Source organism: Scyliorhinus torazame, chromosome 15 (genome assembly GCF_047496885.1).
Source record: "Scyliorhinus torazame isolate Kashiwa2021f chromosome 15, sScyTor2.1, whole genome shotgun sequence".
In the NCBI taxonomy this organism is placed as follows: domain Eukaryota; kingdom Metazoa; phylum Chordata; class Chondrichthyes; order Carcharhiniformes; family Scyliorhinidae; genus Scyliorhinus; species Scyliorhinus torazame.
Window position 1 is genome coordinate 155,970,025 of NC_092721.1, and position 16,197 is coordinate 155,986,221.

Sequence of the window (16,197 nt, forward strand, 5' to 3'; positions counted from 1 at the left end):
TGACAAAAATAGTGAGAGTTAGGAAATCCAATTTTCATCCCCCTCTTACACTGGGGACCCAACATTATCAGGCGTGGATGTGCGTTTGACACGGGAGACATCCCTGACTTGTTAAAGAGGCCTACAAGAATGGCATGGATTCAGGAATGCAGAGGAAAATTCAATTTCCTCTGAAAAATTCGAAGTTTGGGCTTTCTGGCAGCTGATAAATAAGTGTGTGATTGAATTGGCTGACAGCAGGAAACAAATGGGAATAAGGTGGTAAGTACTCCCAACAGAATTTAAATAGTGGGCCTATTCCATTTGCTCCAGGTAGCAGGTACAAAGGTTGTCTGTATTGTCTTTGCAGAGTCTCGAGGTGCTGCCATTGCTGAAGCTGTGCTAAATTGGGTACAATCAAAGGCCAGTTTTGTGTTTTCAAGTCATGACGTGACATTAAAACAGACACATTTAGGACAGGTGGCTTCGCAATTTTAAATATACTTGTTCAGCATTCTGACAGACATCCTGCAAATGGCCTTCCTCAGCATTTTATAGAGGTCAGTATGACTTTGAATATTATCTTGCCTTGTCTGGACATTACTGTCTATTCCTACAATGTCATTTCTATGAGGATGACCAAACCCGCTGGTCATAATCTAGATGACCAGATTCTGAGTGAATACCTAACTGCTGAATCACTGTTGAGCCAGCTGAACGGTTTTCTTGGGGCATGATTTAATGGAAATGCAACGGAGTCCCGTTTTGTGTGTGTTGAGCGGGGTGTTTCCTGGCGTTTGCAGTGCTGAGAATGAACCTGCTATTAAACAGGACTCTGCTTCATTCTTGGGCCTGGGCAAGGAACGCCCCGCTCGCCAGTGCAGGAAGATGGTACCTCGATCCCTGGCGCTGTGAAACAACAGTGCTAATCACTGTGCTACCGTGCCGCTCTGTTGCTTCACAGCACCAGGGTCCCAGGTTCGGTTCCCGATTGGGTCACTGTCTGTGCGGAGTCTGCACATCCTCCCCGTGTGTGCGTGGGTTTCCTCCGGGTGCTCCGGTTTCCTCCCACAGTCCAAAGATGTGCAGGTTAGGTGGATTGGCCATGATAAATTGCCCTTAGTGTCCAAAATTGCCCTTAGTGTTGGGTGGGGTTACTGGGTTATGGGGATAGGGTGGAGGTGTTGACCTTGGGTAGGGCGCTCTTTCCAAGAGCTGGTGCAGACTCGATGGGCCGAATGGCCTCCTTCTGCACTGTAAATTCTATGAATTGGACATTGTGAATTCTCCCTCCGTGTACCCGAACAGGTGCCGGTGTGTGGCGACTAGGGGATTTTCACAGTAACTTCATTGCAGTGTTAATGAAAGCCTACTTGTGACAATAATAACGATTGTTAAAAGATTGGGGGGTGGAAAGGTCTTGGGAGTGGGGTGGGGTGGGATGGGGATGTTGGTGTCTACTCACTTGTACTGCCCAGTGTAGGTCGTTGATCTTTTTCTGGAGGCCAGTCCGCCTGGTCACACTCCCGGTGCTCACAGCTGCCACTACCTCGTCCCAGGCAGCACTAGCTGCCCTATGCCTGGCCTTCCTGGACGTTGGGGGGGGAACAGGACATCCCTCCTGGCCTTCACTGCATCTAGGAGCCTGGCCTGATCTGTATCCCCAAATCTTGGGGCGGGTCTCCTGGGCACCATTGTTGTGAGCTGACTGGGATTGGCTGTGCAAGAGCTGCTTAAGAGCTGCTCGACCTTGTTAGCGGGAGGTCTGGCGAGCACGGTGCTGGCGAGCCTTCGTTTGCGGCGAGAAGCCCGTGAGGCCTCGCTAAGTGGACAAATTAACATTGAATAGCATTGCCGGCCTCGCTGGGCCGAGTGGCGGGAAGCTCGTGGCAGTTCCTGTTTGCTACCACACGGAAATCTTTCCGGAGAATCCCGCCCACTGATGCTTAATTCAAAGAATGTACAAATCCAAAAGAAAAAACAAAAATGGATTAGCTCTAACTGAGGGGGCTATCCTCAATCTCAGTGAGGACCAAACTAACCCCATCAACCATATTCATCCCACCCCAGCTCGTCTTCATAAACTGGACCGTGGGTGGCAAAGAAATCATCTTCTCCCCCAACTCCGCACAAGGATTAAGACACAATTACCAGAAGGAGTAAAACTTTGCACAAATTGCACATTCCATAATTTACTCAAAATGGTAACAGGATAAGGATAATCAACGGCACAAGTCATCACCTTCATATTTCACACTTCTCTTCGGGAAAACGACAACAATGAGGAAAGTGGCTGGTTTAGCACACGGCTAAATCACTGGCTTTGAAAGCAGGCCAGCAGCACGGTTCAATTCCCGTACCAGCCCCCCCGAACAGGCGCCGGAATGTGGCGACTAGGGGCTTTTCACAGTAACTTCATTTGATGTCTACTTGTGACAATAAGCGATTTTCATTTACAAGTCAACAACATGATCGCAATCAGGATTCTCGAAGAATTGGAGGGGTGGAAAGGTCTTGGGAGTGGGGTGGGGTGATTGTACGATAGTGATGTCTTCCATGTTTCAGGAGAAGGCAAAGGACAAGGCAGGATCAACAAGCTCGCCCCAGGATTCCATCGATCGAAGCACGAGGCATTGCTTCCAACATGCCCTCTCACCGATGCTGAGGCAGTCCACATCCTAAACATGGGGGGGAAATTACTTGACCGGCTCGGCCGCCTCCAACCCCTCACCTCGTGCATCGAGAATAGGACGATATAGGACCAGTGATCGGTGGGCCCTACCACCCTCTGACCTCGCAAACAGGATAGGTTTCTCATGCACTCAGCCTCTCTAATCAAGATTACCAAAGCATGGCAGCCAATTCTTGAACTCAGTTAGAGATTCATCTCCCATCTCCTGACAGGGACAGGGATCAGGGGGGCATCCTGCCCGGCATCATCTCCCGAACCCATCAGGATACCCAACACATCATACAATAGGATTTTGACAATGCGAAGGCGGCCCCTAACCAGGGATAATGCTTTTTCGAGTGCAAGAACCCCCTCATGTGCCTCCACCGCTCTTCAAAAGGTACCCTCTCATCCCTCAAAGTGAGTTTTCATGACCTGAACTGCAGAGCCCAAATTATCCATGAAGACACCATCTTCGAAGGCGGCCATCATTCGATGCATGCATGATTGGAAAAAATTAATTGGGTACTCTAAATTTATAAAGAAAAGAAAAAAATACGAGCAGAGCCAGAGTTCATGACAATGCACCCGCTCCTGCGCTCACATCATGTGCCTATCCCTCCCCCGACATTTTGTTTAGAAGTGGGTGAATACATTTTACATTTAACCTAAAAATTTAAATGAAACTTTCTTTTCTAAAACCTCCTGTGAGAAAATGATCAGACATCCTAAAATGTGACTGCAGGTGACATTCAAGGCTGTAGTTCTTCATCATTATCTTTGTAATTTGTAAGCCTCCCATCATATGCCATTAAAGGCTAAAGGTGATATAATGCACAATAGAAAATATATATAATTTGGAAGACTGACTTATTGCTTAAGATTGGACTTCATTTTACATGTGCTGCATGACATGGTTTCAGTGGAGGGGCATGTAAAAAAGGCCGGATGCCACCCCACCACCTTCCCAGCCACCCCCGAGCTCACCTCCATAATATGTAGGTGTGAGCAGGCATTGAAATTGGCAGCCTGCCCGCCACATTTAAAAAGATAATTCAAGGTCAATTTGGCTTGTTAGCAAGCCAGGTCAATTTGTTACCAAACCCGTCTCCTTTCTTTGTACCACCCTCAGCCTTAAATTCACCCCTGCCCCTCTCTGCCCAATACCCTGGACTTGCCCGTTTCCGGGTATCCGTAGGCCGCCTTCGTCCTTCTCTTACAGTCCTGACAGCCCTCACTAGTGCACACTTTGTGCTGCCGTGACTAATACAGGTGCTGGCCAATTGGTTTGGCTGACAGTGTCCAAAAGCGGGACTTGGGCATAGGTCTCACTCGGCCCTTGTTTAGCCCACCCGCATTATGGGTGTGGGGGCGGGCCAGTCAGGAGCAAGTCAACTTTCCTTGGGTGAGCTGTCTGAATTAACTTACTTTTGGAGAGAAGCTGGGTAGCAGGAGCCCTCGTGAAATGGCATCAGGAGGGGAGCCTGGGGCAGGATTCTCCAATCCCGTGGCTGAATGTCCACGCCGTCGTAAACGCCGTCGTAAAACGGGCTGCTCCAACGTCTAATTCTGGCTCCAAAAGGGAGCCAGCACGGCGCTGGAGCGGTTCGTGCTGCGGGACCTGCGCATGCGCAGTTGTGCCGGCACCAAGGAGGACATGCGCAGTGGCCCCGGTGCCAACACGCGCATGCACAGTGGCCTCCTTCAACGCGCTGGCCCCGACGCAACATGGCGCAGGGCTACAGGGGCCGGCGCGTAGGAAAGGAGGCCCCCAGCCACAGAGGCCGGCCCGCCGATCGGTGGGTCCCGATTGCGGGCGAGGCAACATCGGAGGTCCCTCCCGGGGTCGGACCACCCCCCCCACCCACAGGCCGCCACCCGACCCTTACACGCCGAGGTCCTGCTGGCTCAGAGAAGGTTAGAACGGCACCGGTGGGACTCGGCTCTTTTCCTGCGGCCGCTCGGCCCATCCAGGCCGGAGAATCGGCAGGCCGGCCGCGTAGAGCGGCCCGCGACTGCGCCGCGCCAACCATGGCAGCGCCAATGGTGCCGATTCTCCGCACTGCGGAGAATCGCGTCGGGGCGGCGTGGCCCATTCGCGGGGATTCTCTGGCCCCACATGTTCCAACATCTTCTCACTGCCATGGGTTATTCCCAATGTTAAGATTCCCAGCAGCTGCCCACTGGGTGACAGCAAGCATTTAGCTACCAAAACCCAGCCCTCCCAACACAATAAGTAAAAAAAATCTTGCCTTGACTTTGAGGTATCTCAGCATGAAGTTGCTCTCTCATTCTGCAGCCTCAGCAGTGGCCTGCTTTATTGAGGATACTACCGAGGCTACTATACTTCCAGCCTTCAATAGGACAGCGGTTCTAGCAGTGGCCTCATTTGTTCATCGCTAGTGTAACACATGGAGTCATTTCCCATTTATAGCTTGCACACAGGGAATACCTACCCTTCAATAAAATCCGGCTCTTATTTCTGTACTCCAGCTGAGACACCACAATTGACCTGCTGCCTCTCAGCCAATGCAATCTAGACTGTTTCATGTATAAGGTCAGTAGTTTTCATCAGTGTCTGACTCTGTGAAAGACTTTATTGAACTGAACAGAAGTGGCGGTCTACAGGGCGTGCCTCATGGCAGAGTCACATGACTATGGCAAGCCAGGTACTACACTTAGTAGATTGCATTTTCAAAACCCAGACATCGGTCGTGCTGCCTATTTGGCAGATACCAAATCAGAAAGGAGAGGTGGTTTGGAGAAATGTTTCTGAAGATTTTTTTATAAAAGAGAAAGACCGAGCAGTTTAGGGATGAATTCCAGAGAATAGTATCGAGATATTTGTGGTTCTCATGGCTCTTTTATTAAATGTTGATGTATTGGGTTGGTGTAGTGAAGTCTCAAAGCTGGTTTAGCACAGTGGGCTAGACAGCTGGTTTGTGATGCAGAACAAGCGCGGGTTCAATTCCCGTACCAGCTGAGAATTCTGAATTCTCCCTCTGTGTACCCGAACAGGCGCCGGAATGTGGCGACTAGGGGCATTTCACAGTAACTTCATTGCAGTGTTAATATAAGCCTACTTGTAACAATAAAGATCATTTTTTTTATTATTGGCTGGGGTGCAATAAGAAAGGATGGATAAAAAGCTGTACAAATTTAAAGAGATAAAGTGGGACACGACCCCAGTGGGAATTGAAGGCGAGCAATAAAAGATGATTAGGTCTTTTATAAGTGAAATGGCCGAATAGTATTTACTGTTGAGTGAATTGGGCCCCAAGTATGTGTGTTAATGCTGTTAGCCATATTGAAACATTCATGGTTCAGCGTATCCCAGCAACAGCATGACGGACGTTTCAATAGAAATGATGTTGGGAGCAAAATGGAGATGGTTACTGAGTACATTTTAACTATATTCATCTTTCTTTCCTCTCATAGTATCCACCTACTGTGCTGTTTATTCATGAATTGAGCAAGCATGAAGGGGCTTGGACAATCGTTCCCATAATACCACAGTAAGTATCTCGACCAAAGCAGATAGAATCCATGGAAAATTGAAGCATTCCTGCTTACAGATAAGAGGCATATATTCAGTGATGCTTGCTGCTGAAGTCGGGTTTGAGTGTCTGATAACATAGTCATTTGTTTTGAAAGAATATAATTTAAATAATTACGAATTCACTGATTTACGATGTACCCCAAATCTATTTGTTGGAATCCATTTTTAAAATAGGGAACAATATTCCATCCATATATCTTTCACCTGCACCCCACAACTAGCGCACGCCATGGAGTAAAGTAAACAAGAACTGCAATTTGCAGAAAGTACGATCTGTCCTATTTAATGGACAGTAATTTGTGTTTTGAGTAGGGAACTAAAATGTAATTAAAGTTCCCACTGGGATGTTGGCTGAGACTCTCATTGTTGAAATGTTATCATAAAATTGTAAGCTTCTTTTATTTTATGAGCAACAATGAACTGAAACAGGTTCCAAAAAATTGAAGTTGAACTAATTACATTTTAAATTTCAAGTGTGAATAATTTTTATGGGATTCATATCTTTTGTATCAATGCACTTGCTGAAAATTGCGCAGCGACATGTATACAGAATATACAGACGTAATTCAACGGTAAAAATTCGAAGCCCAATTTTGGGTGCATTTGGCGATGTGTTTTGCGACAGCCCTGTTGCCGAGATCGCGGCCCATATTCAACGACACTTTGTGCCAAAAATAAGCCCGCACGAGATTCTCACCATCACTGGCTGCCTCGCCATCTGATTTGGTCTATTTGCGCCTCAGCAGCTCGCCGCTGACAAGGGGAAGTTGCTTTTAAACGCTCCATCACCACTCCCTCCTAGTCAATACACAAGCCTGGTAGTGCACAGACCTTCTCCTTGCTTTGGGGATGTCAATCAGGCCAGGCTTCCCGACGCTGTGGATGAGAGGCGGGATACCCTCTTTCCCCCGAGGGGGTCAGAGGACCAGCAGCAGGGTCAGCAATGCCACCTAGAAGGCAGTGGCAGCGGCTGTCAGTATGGGCAGTATGAACAGGAGGACCGCCGCCCAATGTTGGAAGAAGACAAATTACCTCCAATGAGCTGCAAGGATATGTTACCACCACTCTCCTGGCATCAGTTCCACTTGCCATCCCTCAAATTCCCAAAACCACACCCCACTCCCCCTTCCCCCATCACTGCTGACACCTCGCACCATCCCACATTCTTGTTCATCAGAAACCCTTTGCACCCACCAGCACAGCCCCTTGATGGCCAGGTGTGGTGCCCACACATGCCACCTGCTATAGATCCCCCCGATCCATCAAGCGTGTGGCTCATGATGCCCTCTCTTTGTTCCCGCATGAGAAGATAACCCATAATAAACGGCAAAGGACGAAGATGGGTGGTGTGCCAGAGATTAGAGTTCTCACCCCCTTATGAGAAACGGATCCTGTAAATCGCGGGGTTGCCCGAGGAAAGAGCAGTCACATAGCGCGAGGTTGGCCTGCTTCAGAGAGGTGAGGATCTGCTGCCTTTTCACCAAGATGAACTGTCTCAAGCGAGTTGTTGATGTCAGACAAAATGATCCTTCCCTCTCACTGACCATATGTCCATCTCTCGCAGGATCACCATCCAATGGGGCCGGGCCATCCAGAGTCGTTGTTGTCGTCCCCCCGCCACCCAAGAGACCACCGCTGAGGTGAGCTCTGAGGAGACTACCATCGAGGGATCACAGCTTTCACTTGCACCCTCTGTCAGCACAGAGACACACACCTCGGTGGGCGACATTAATGGACAGGCTACCGGGGCACAATCTGGTGAGCACCACACAGTTAGTGATGCACATCAGGTGGAGGCAGAAACGTCCAAGAGAGTCAGCAGCTGGAGGATTATTCGATCCCTGGGCACAGCTTGGTCCTAGCCTGATGCCAAGCCTCTGGGCAAGTTTCTCATAGAGCTGATGGAGATGAAAGGACACAGCCGTGACATTCAGGAGGGGATGTCAGTGACACACCAGTGACTGCGAGGCCTATTGAAGGAGTTCCAAACCCTTCAGGCGGAGGGGATGGTGCCGACAATGTGGCACCGAGGTCAACACTGCTGGGATGACGACCGCAGTGGAAATCCTGGAGCATGATGTCTGCGTCTTGATTGGTGGTGTCCAAGGCATGGCTCAGTCTGTGACGACCATGGCTGAGAGCCTCGACATCATGTCGCATTCGATGAGGGATGTGTCCCAGATGCAGGTGAACATTGTCAAGGCACTGCAGAGCGTGGCCCAAGCACTGAGGAGCATCGCTGCCGGCAACAGCACTATGGTGCAGACAATGGGGAACATCCAGGACACGCCAGATGGCTCAGAGGCCTCTGGAGCTCACTCCAGCTGCCCCTCCGTGCCTACGGGCACTGTTAGGGAGGATGAAACGATGGAGGCCTGCCACCAAGGAGACAACGGCAGTCTCCATTTCTTGCAAATCCCCCTCTCCTGACACCGGCTAAAGCGTAGCGGGCAGAACTGGGTGGCACAGCGATACCAGTGACATCAGTCAGTCAGACAGGGCACCCCAGCTCCAGGTCCTCCAGAGAATGTCCACCAAGAGCATCAAAGGCTACCGGGGACAGAAATCAGCAGGTTGCCTCCACCTCTGATGTGCATCCTGGGGGCACACCTAGATATAGTACTAGACGTGGAGGATCAAAAAGAGTGAGCACGGTATGGGCACTGGTGAGGTCACCGTTTGTAGCTAGAGGGAATGGATATGTGTCGCAGTGAAATGTTGACTATTAAAACGTGTTACACGTCATACAAGTGACGCCTCTGTCACTTTAATCTACACAGGAGACCTGCCAGCATAACACCCCCCCCACCCCAAGCCAAGCAGCACAGTGGTGCAAGATCTCAATCCCCCAATGCAGACCTTGTTCCGAGGTTGGGTGTGAGCGCGTTTTCAGTAAAAAGCCAGAGGCGAAATTCTCCTACCCGCCCCGCCACATTTCTGCCCCGACCGGCCGGCGGGAGTCTCCGTAACACCGGCCGGTCAATGGGGTTTCCCATTGTGGGGCAGCCCCACGCCGTCGGCAAACCCCCGGGCGCCGGCAAAACGGAGACTCCCGCCGGCGGAGAATGTCGATCCAGGAGTCAGACTTTTGCAAAAACTGAGGCGCACCGGGGTTTTCCTCAGTGAGTTCCCATCACCCCCCTGTCTTGTATATTGACCTGCTGACAGTGCCAACACAGGCCCATCACCCTGGAGTAATGTTACATAGACCCTTGGAGGGAGAGCAGAATGACCGAAGAGGGGCAGTGTGATGGGGGAGTGAAGGAAATGGGGGAGGGTGGGCTAGGGGGGATGGGGGGTAGGGAGGGAAATGGTGGGGTGTGGGCGAGGGGGGTAGGGCAGGAGGGGGGAGGCAGAGGTGGAGGGAGGGAAATGGGGGGAGCGAGGAAATGGTGGGGGGGATTGGAGTGGGAGAGAGGGAAATGGTGGGGGGGATTTTGGGGTGGTAGAGAGGGAAATGGTGGGGGGGATTTTGGGTAGAGGGAGGGAAATGGTGGGGGGGATTTTGAGGAGAGGGAGGGAAATAGTGGGGGGTGTTGGGAAGGGAGGGAGGAAATGGTGGGGGGAGTTGGGAAGGAGGGAGGAAGTGGTGGGGGGAGTTGGGAAGGGAGGGAGGAAATGGTGGGGGGGAGTTGGAAAAGGAGGGAGGAAATGGTGGGGGGAGTTGGGAATGGAGGGAGGAAATGGGGGGAGTTGGGAAGGGAGGGAGGGAAATGGTGGGGGGGATTTTGGGGTGGTAGAGAGGGAAATGGTGGGGATTTTGGGTAGAGGGAGGGAAATGGTGGGGGGGGATTTTGAGGAGAGGGAGGGAAATAGTGGGGGGTGTTGGGAAAGGAGGGAGGAAATGGTGGGGGGAGTTGGGAAGGAGGGAGGAAGTGGTGGGGGGAGTTGGGAAGGGAGGGAGGAAATGGTGGGGGGAGTTGGGAAGGAGGGAGGAAGTGGTGGGGGGAGTTGGGAAGGGAGGGAGGAAATGGTGGGGGGGAGTTGGAAAAGGAGGGAGGAAATGGTGGGGGGAGTTGGGAATGGAGGGAGGAAATGGGGGGAGTTGGGAAGGGAGGGAGGGAAATGGTGGGGGGGATTTTGGGGTGGTAGAGAGGGAAATGGTGGGGATTTTGGGTAGAGGGAGGGAAATGGTGGGGGGGGGATTTTGAGGAGAGGGAGGGAAATAGTGGGGGGTGTTGGGAAAGGAGGGAGGAAATGGTGGGGGGAGTTGGGAAGGAGGGAGGAAGTGGTGGGGGGAGTTGGGAAGGGAGGGAGGAAATGGTGGGGGGGAGTTGGAAAGGGAGGGAGGAAATGGTGGGGGGAGTTGGGAATGGAGGGAGGAAATGGGGGGGGAGTTGGGAAGGGAGGGAGGGAAATGGTGTGGGGGCGGTTTGGGGAGGAAGGGAAATGGTGGGGGAGGGGGCGTTGGGAAGGGAGGGAGGAAATGGTGGGTGAGGGGGAGTTGGGAAGGGAGGGAGGAAATGGTGGGGGTGGAGTTGGGAGGGGAGGGAGGGACATGGTGGGGGAGTTGGGAAGGGAGGGAGGAAATGGTGTGGGAGAGTTGGGAATGGAGGGAGGGAATGGTGGGGGGGCGATTGGAAAGGTGGGAGGAAATGGTGGGGGGAGATGGGAATGGAGGGAGGAAATGGTGGGGGGGAGATGGGAATGGAGGGAGGAAATGGTGGGGGGGGAGATGGGAAGGGAGGGAGGAAATGGTGTGGGGGGGTTTGGGGAGGAAGAGAAATGGTGTGGGGGGGGTTGGGAAGGGAGTGAAATGGCGTGGGGGGATTTGGGGAGGGAGGGAAATGGTGTGGGGGCAATTGGGGAGGGAGGGAAAAGTTGGAGGAGGGAGGAAAATGGTGGGTTGGGGGGGGTATTGGGGAGGGAGGGGAAAGCCCACGCAACTTCTCGCTGGGGAGTCAGCTAATTCCCGGGAGGCATCGACATTAAACTTCAATCCCGTCAATAAGATTGAAATGAATGCAAATGAGAGTTAATGATATTCTCACCATTTTTGGCCGTGATCCGGAACTCGCCATTGGGAACACGGTGGGTGAATTGCACAATGGTTCGTGCCCAGCGCGAATCTCGATTTTGACCTGTCCTGCTGTTGACCCAGCACGCCTGGATCCGTGCCGGGCGCAACACCGTCACTGAATCACACCCACTATCGAAATGAGATCAAAAATCAGAACTATTTTGAAGAGTAAGAAATAGCCATTTTTGTTAAAAGTATGTTTTTGAAATGTGTGAACTCTTGATTGTGATTTTGTAAAAGTTAACAAACCTGTCGTAAGACTGACTTAATCAGCATGTCTGATGAGAGATTCAAATCCAGCTGTGGAGTGAGCCAGTTTCATAGAAAATGACTCAACGGTGATAAAACTGGGCATTACTTGCTGGACAGTGTATGTCTTCAGGCAATCCTGAAGATCTTCAAAAGTGACTTGAACAATTTTCATTTGTTTGAATATGGTTGTCAAAAAAGTAATACATATTTTCCAAAAATGTAAAAAAGATAAGACGGTGGTATAGGAGGCATTTTATTCATCAATTTATTTAAAATTTAGCCAATGTTTGCTACTTGCACCTAACATTCCAAAATTTAGTGCTGATATTCGGAAGGTTGTAGTTTATCTTCAAAATAATTTACACAGTTAAACTGTTGATAAATAGTCATAAATTTATGTGTAAGTACAGAATGTCTCCCAAAGCATCACTGACCCAGATGCCCTTGACTCGAAAACCTTTGACGCGCTCGTAGACATTGTGCAAAATCACTGTGACCTGAAATCACTGTGACCCGAAGCCCTCTATCATCCTCCAGAGACACTGCTTTAACACGGCAGGGAATCTGACACCGAAATTTTGACCAGATTGCGGAAATTGGCAGAACATTGTGAATTCGGCCTATCCCTGACTAACATGTTGCGAGATGGATTGGTGTGCAGAATAAACAACGTGACAACTCAAAAAAGGTTACTGGCGGAGACTGATCATGATCTAAAAAAAGCCATTGAGATAGCCCTCTCGGATGGCACGTGGCGCACTGGTTAATACTGGGGCTACGGCGCTGAGGACTCTGGTTCGAATCCCGGCCCTGGGTCACTGTCCGTGTGGAGTTTGCACATTCTGTCCGTGTGTGCATGGGTTTCACCCCCACAACCCAAAGATGTGCAGGTTCGGTAAATTGGCCATGCTAAATTGCCCCTGAATTGAAAAAAATAATAATTGTGTGATCAAAATTTATAAAAGAAAAAGAGATAGCCCTCTCATTGGAGAACGCAGGAAAAGGGGCTGAGGAGCTACCACGAGCATTAGACAGTAATGTCCTCTGGTAAGGGGGAGGAGCTTTGTGTAAAAGTGACCATTCCTCAACTGAAGGCACCCGTGTGAGTAGTCCATCACCAAATTGGATGTCAGCTCACGTCCCCTGGCAGTCAGGTTATGACAGTCTGAAAGGTGCTCGAGAACCTGCTTCTCAGGAAGCCTTCTCAGGCCATCACCCTGGAGTAAGCGACGGCGTTGCGCCCGGTACGTATCCGGGCATGCTGGATTGAATAGCGAGAAAGGCCAAAATCAAGATTCGTGCTGGGCACGAACCATTGTGCAGTACAGGCCCATACCAGGCAAGTATACCCACTCACAGAGCAGAGACAATGCAGGTAAAACCTTATCATCACAACCAAGGTCGCACGAATAGTGCTGGTAAATGGTCATTCATTGGAGATGGAGGTGGACATGTGGGCTTCCGCCTGTCATTGGAGAGCAGACAATTGATTGCCTTGAAACTGGCATCCAACCCTTGAGTTTAGAAGGCACATGGGCCAGACTAGCCACGTACACGGGGAAGCCATTGTGGATTAAGGGCACCACAACGACCCTGGTGACCTGCAGGCAACAATCAGGCCAACTTCTACTCATCGTTGTATGGGAAAAGGGAGCAAGTCTTATGGGGAGAGATTGGCTCCAGCGGATATGGCTGAACTGGCTAGAGATTTTCAGGCTGGACATGGGAGGATTGTATGAAGTCATCAGCAAATACCCTGAAGTCTTCCAGGAGGTCCTTGGAAAAAATAAAAGGAGCCAGAGCCAAAATTTCTGTTGACTCCAATGTTATGTCAAAATATTTTAGAGCAAGATTGGTTCCATATTCCCTGTTGTAGAAGGTTAAGGACGAGTTTGGGCCTCTGAAAAATTTAGATATAATAAGACTTGTGCAATTCGCAGATTGGGCAACATCTCATGTCCTCATCCTTAAGTGGGGCAGGGATTACAAGTTTATGGTCAATCAAGTGTCCAAACTTTAGACATCTCATGCCGAAAATAGAAGTCCTATATACCAAGCTAGCAGGTGGCCAGATGTTCACGCAATTAGATATGAGTCACGCCTATCTTCAACTCTAATACGTTACAATCAACATGCACAAGGGCCTAAATGAGGTTAATTGCTGGCCTTTGGGGTCTCGTCTGCATGCGCATATTCCAAAGGACCATAGAGAACATACTCCAAGGCTGACCGAAAGTGGCGGTGTACTTGGATGGCGTCTGGCCACAGGGACTTCAGAACGAGAGCACCTAGCAGACCTGGATGAGGTCTTGTGACGATTTTTGAAAGCTGGGGTACATCTAAAAAGAGAAAAATGTGTTTTCCAACGAGCGAAGTGACCTATTTGGGCTATCGGGTGGTAAAAAAGGGGTACATCCAGTGGAGGACTAGGTGAGGGCCATCAGGGAAGCACCAACTCCAAGAAACACCACGGAATTGAAATCCTTCCTGAGATTTGTCTATTATTATGGGAAGTTTATCACAAATTAGCCCCCTTGCTGTCTCCAATGCACATACCACTGTGAAAGTACCAAAAATGGTCTTGGGAGGCACCACAGGTGGAGGCCTTTGAGAAAGTAAACCAACAGCTGCGTTCAATTTATTGGCCAATTTTGACCCCAAAAAAGAACTCCCCATGACACAAGATGTTTCCCCTTACGGGGTTGGAGCGGTACTCACTGCTGGAAAGGCAGGACAGGAAGGCCCACCACCTATGCATCCAGGACAGTCTTGCATGGCGAGGGCTTGACGGTCGTGTTTGGTGTAAAACAAAATGTCACCAGTTCGTCTATGGCAAGCGTTGTACAATCGTGACCGACCACAAGCCCTTTTTAAGGGGGACAAGGCAAACTCCCCGCCTCCTGCCATTGCCTCCACCTGGATACAGTGTCGGGCCCTGTTCCTTCCAGCTTATGAATATTACTTTGAACACTCCCCTAGAACGCGAATAGCTAACGACTGGTGGCTTGGTCTCGAATCAGACATCAGGGACTTGGTGAAGCAGTGTGATTCATGGCAGGAGAATCAGAAACTCCTTGCTTCAACCTCCCTACATCCATGGGAATGACCAGGAGGCCATGGGTGAGAGTACACGTGGACTTTGCTGGGCCTTTTATGGGTTCCATGTTTTTGATGCTGGTAGATGCACACTCCAAATAGTTAGAGATACATTGTATGGGCTCCAGGACCTCCCATGCTATGATCGATAAACTACGACATGCTTCTGCATGCATGGCATACCGGACGTTCCGGTTTGCAGTAATGGCACTGCCTTCACCAGTGGTGAATTCCAAAGCTTCATATAATCCAATCGCATTAGACACAGTAGAACAGCACCTTATCATCCATTGTCAATGGGCTGGTAGAACGGGCGGTGCAGACCCTTAAAATCGGCATGAAAAAGTAACTGACAGTGTCCATGAAGACCAAATTGGCATGGCTTTTATTTGATTATAGGACAACTCAAACTACAGCAGAAATCGCCCCAGCTGAACTGTTAATGGAACGGCGGCTTTGTATGAGACTAAACCTACTGTTCCCAAACCTGGTGGGGAGGGGGGACTCCCAACAAGAGAACCTGAAAAGAAATTATGACTGCGATATACAAAAGAATATTCAAGTTTGGTGATCTGGCCTTTGTGAAGAGCTTCGGAGATGGTTCCAGCTGGGTCCCTAGAGTCTAGAGTCATATTAGAGAAAACGGTACCAGTACCCTCCAAAGTGAAGCCCAGGATAAGGTCATGAGGAAACACCTGGACCACCTTCTTCATACAAGCATCACTACCGGCCACAGAGATGGCGGCTGCTAGCGCAGGGCAACAGCCTGAAGAGAACGTTGTGTATGTTGCCCTTGATAACGAGGACTTGGGTTCCAAGATGGGAGCAGAAAAAGCAGGTGTCCCGACTGTAACAGACACCGAGGAGAAGCTGCGGCGGTAACACTTCGGCGCTCCCTATGGAAACAAAGGTCTCCAATTTCATTCACACCTCCTGATCGAGTTCCATCCTCGACGGACCGCAGACTGATCATGAAGAGGTGGAAGAGGTTTCCGCACCACGGGAGTGCTGAGGGAGAAACGGACTTGAGGGGGGAGGGATGTTACGGTGACCACAAAGGACATGGGGATTGTCAATAGATCTCTCTGTTGCCTTTGTGGAATATGAATTCCCCTATTAGGCGAGCAGTAGCTCACCCAATTGGAAATGTATGGCGGGAGCTTAAACCCACTGTTCCGACCCGGACCAGCAGCTCCGTAGGTCTCCGGGTGTGGACGCATGTGTCCTAAGCCGCGGTAGCGGCCCTTTCATTACTTCAATAAAGGGGTTTGTTGTTCGAAGACTGGCCTTGGCAAAATTATTACAGTCACCACATCGAATCATTGATATAAATAATAATGGTGCAGTCTATGGCTCTTGCCATTATTTATGTACAAAACAGTAAATTCAGATGAGGACAAATGAAGGTTAAACACAGCAAAATAAAATGTTGTCGTAGGGATGCTCCTCCACTGTGGTTTTATGAAAACAGCATCTTGCTGTCTGCCTCACCATTCAAATGCAATGCATGGTGTGAAATTGCTGTAGTAGATACAAATTAAACACACACAGAAATGTTATATTAAAGTCATTTCAAGTTTAAATATCATTTTAACCACCTGATAAATGTTAATTACTTTC

At 49.9% G+C, this 16,197-nt stretch overlaps 1 protein-coding gene across 1 annotated transcript in view; it reads left to right on the plus strand.

The window, feature by feature from the left end:
• Nucleotides 1-16,197, plus strand: part of b3glcta (beta 3-glucosyltransferase a) — a 348,327-nt gene that overhangs the window by 133,661 nt on the left and 198,469 nt on the right. Inside the window, exon 5 of the mRNA XM_072476984.1 lies at nucleotides 6,089-6,165. Within this exon, the coding sequence (XP_072333085.1) occupies nucleotides 6,089-6,165 (77 nt within the window). The remainder of the gene's footprint in view (nucleotides 1-6,088; nucleotides 6,166-16,197) is intronic.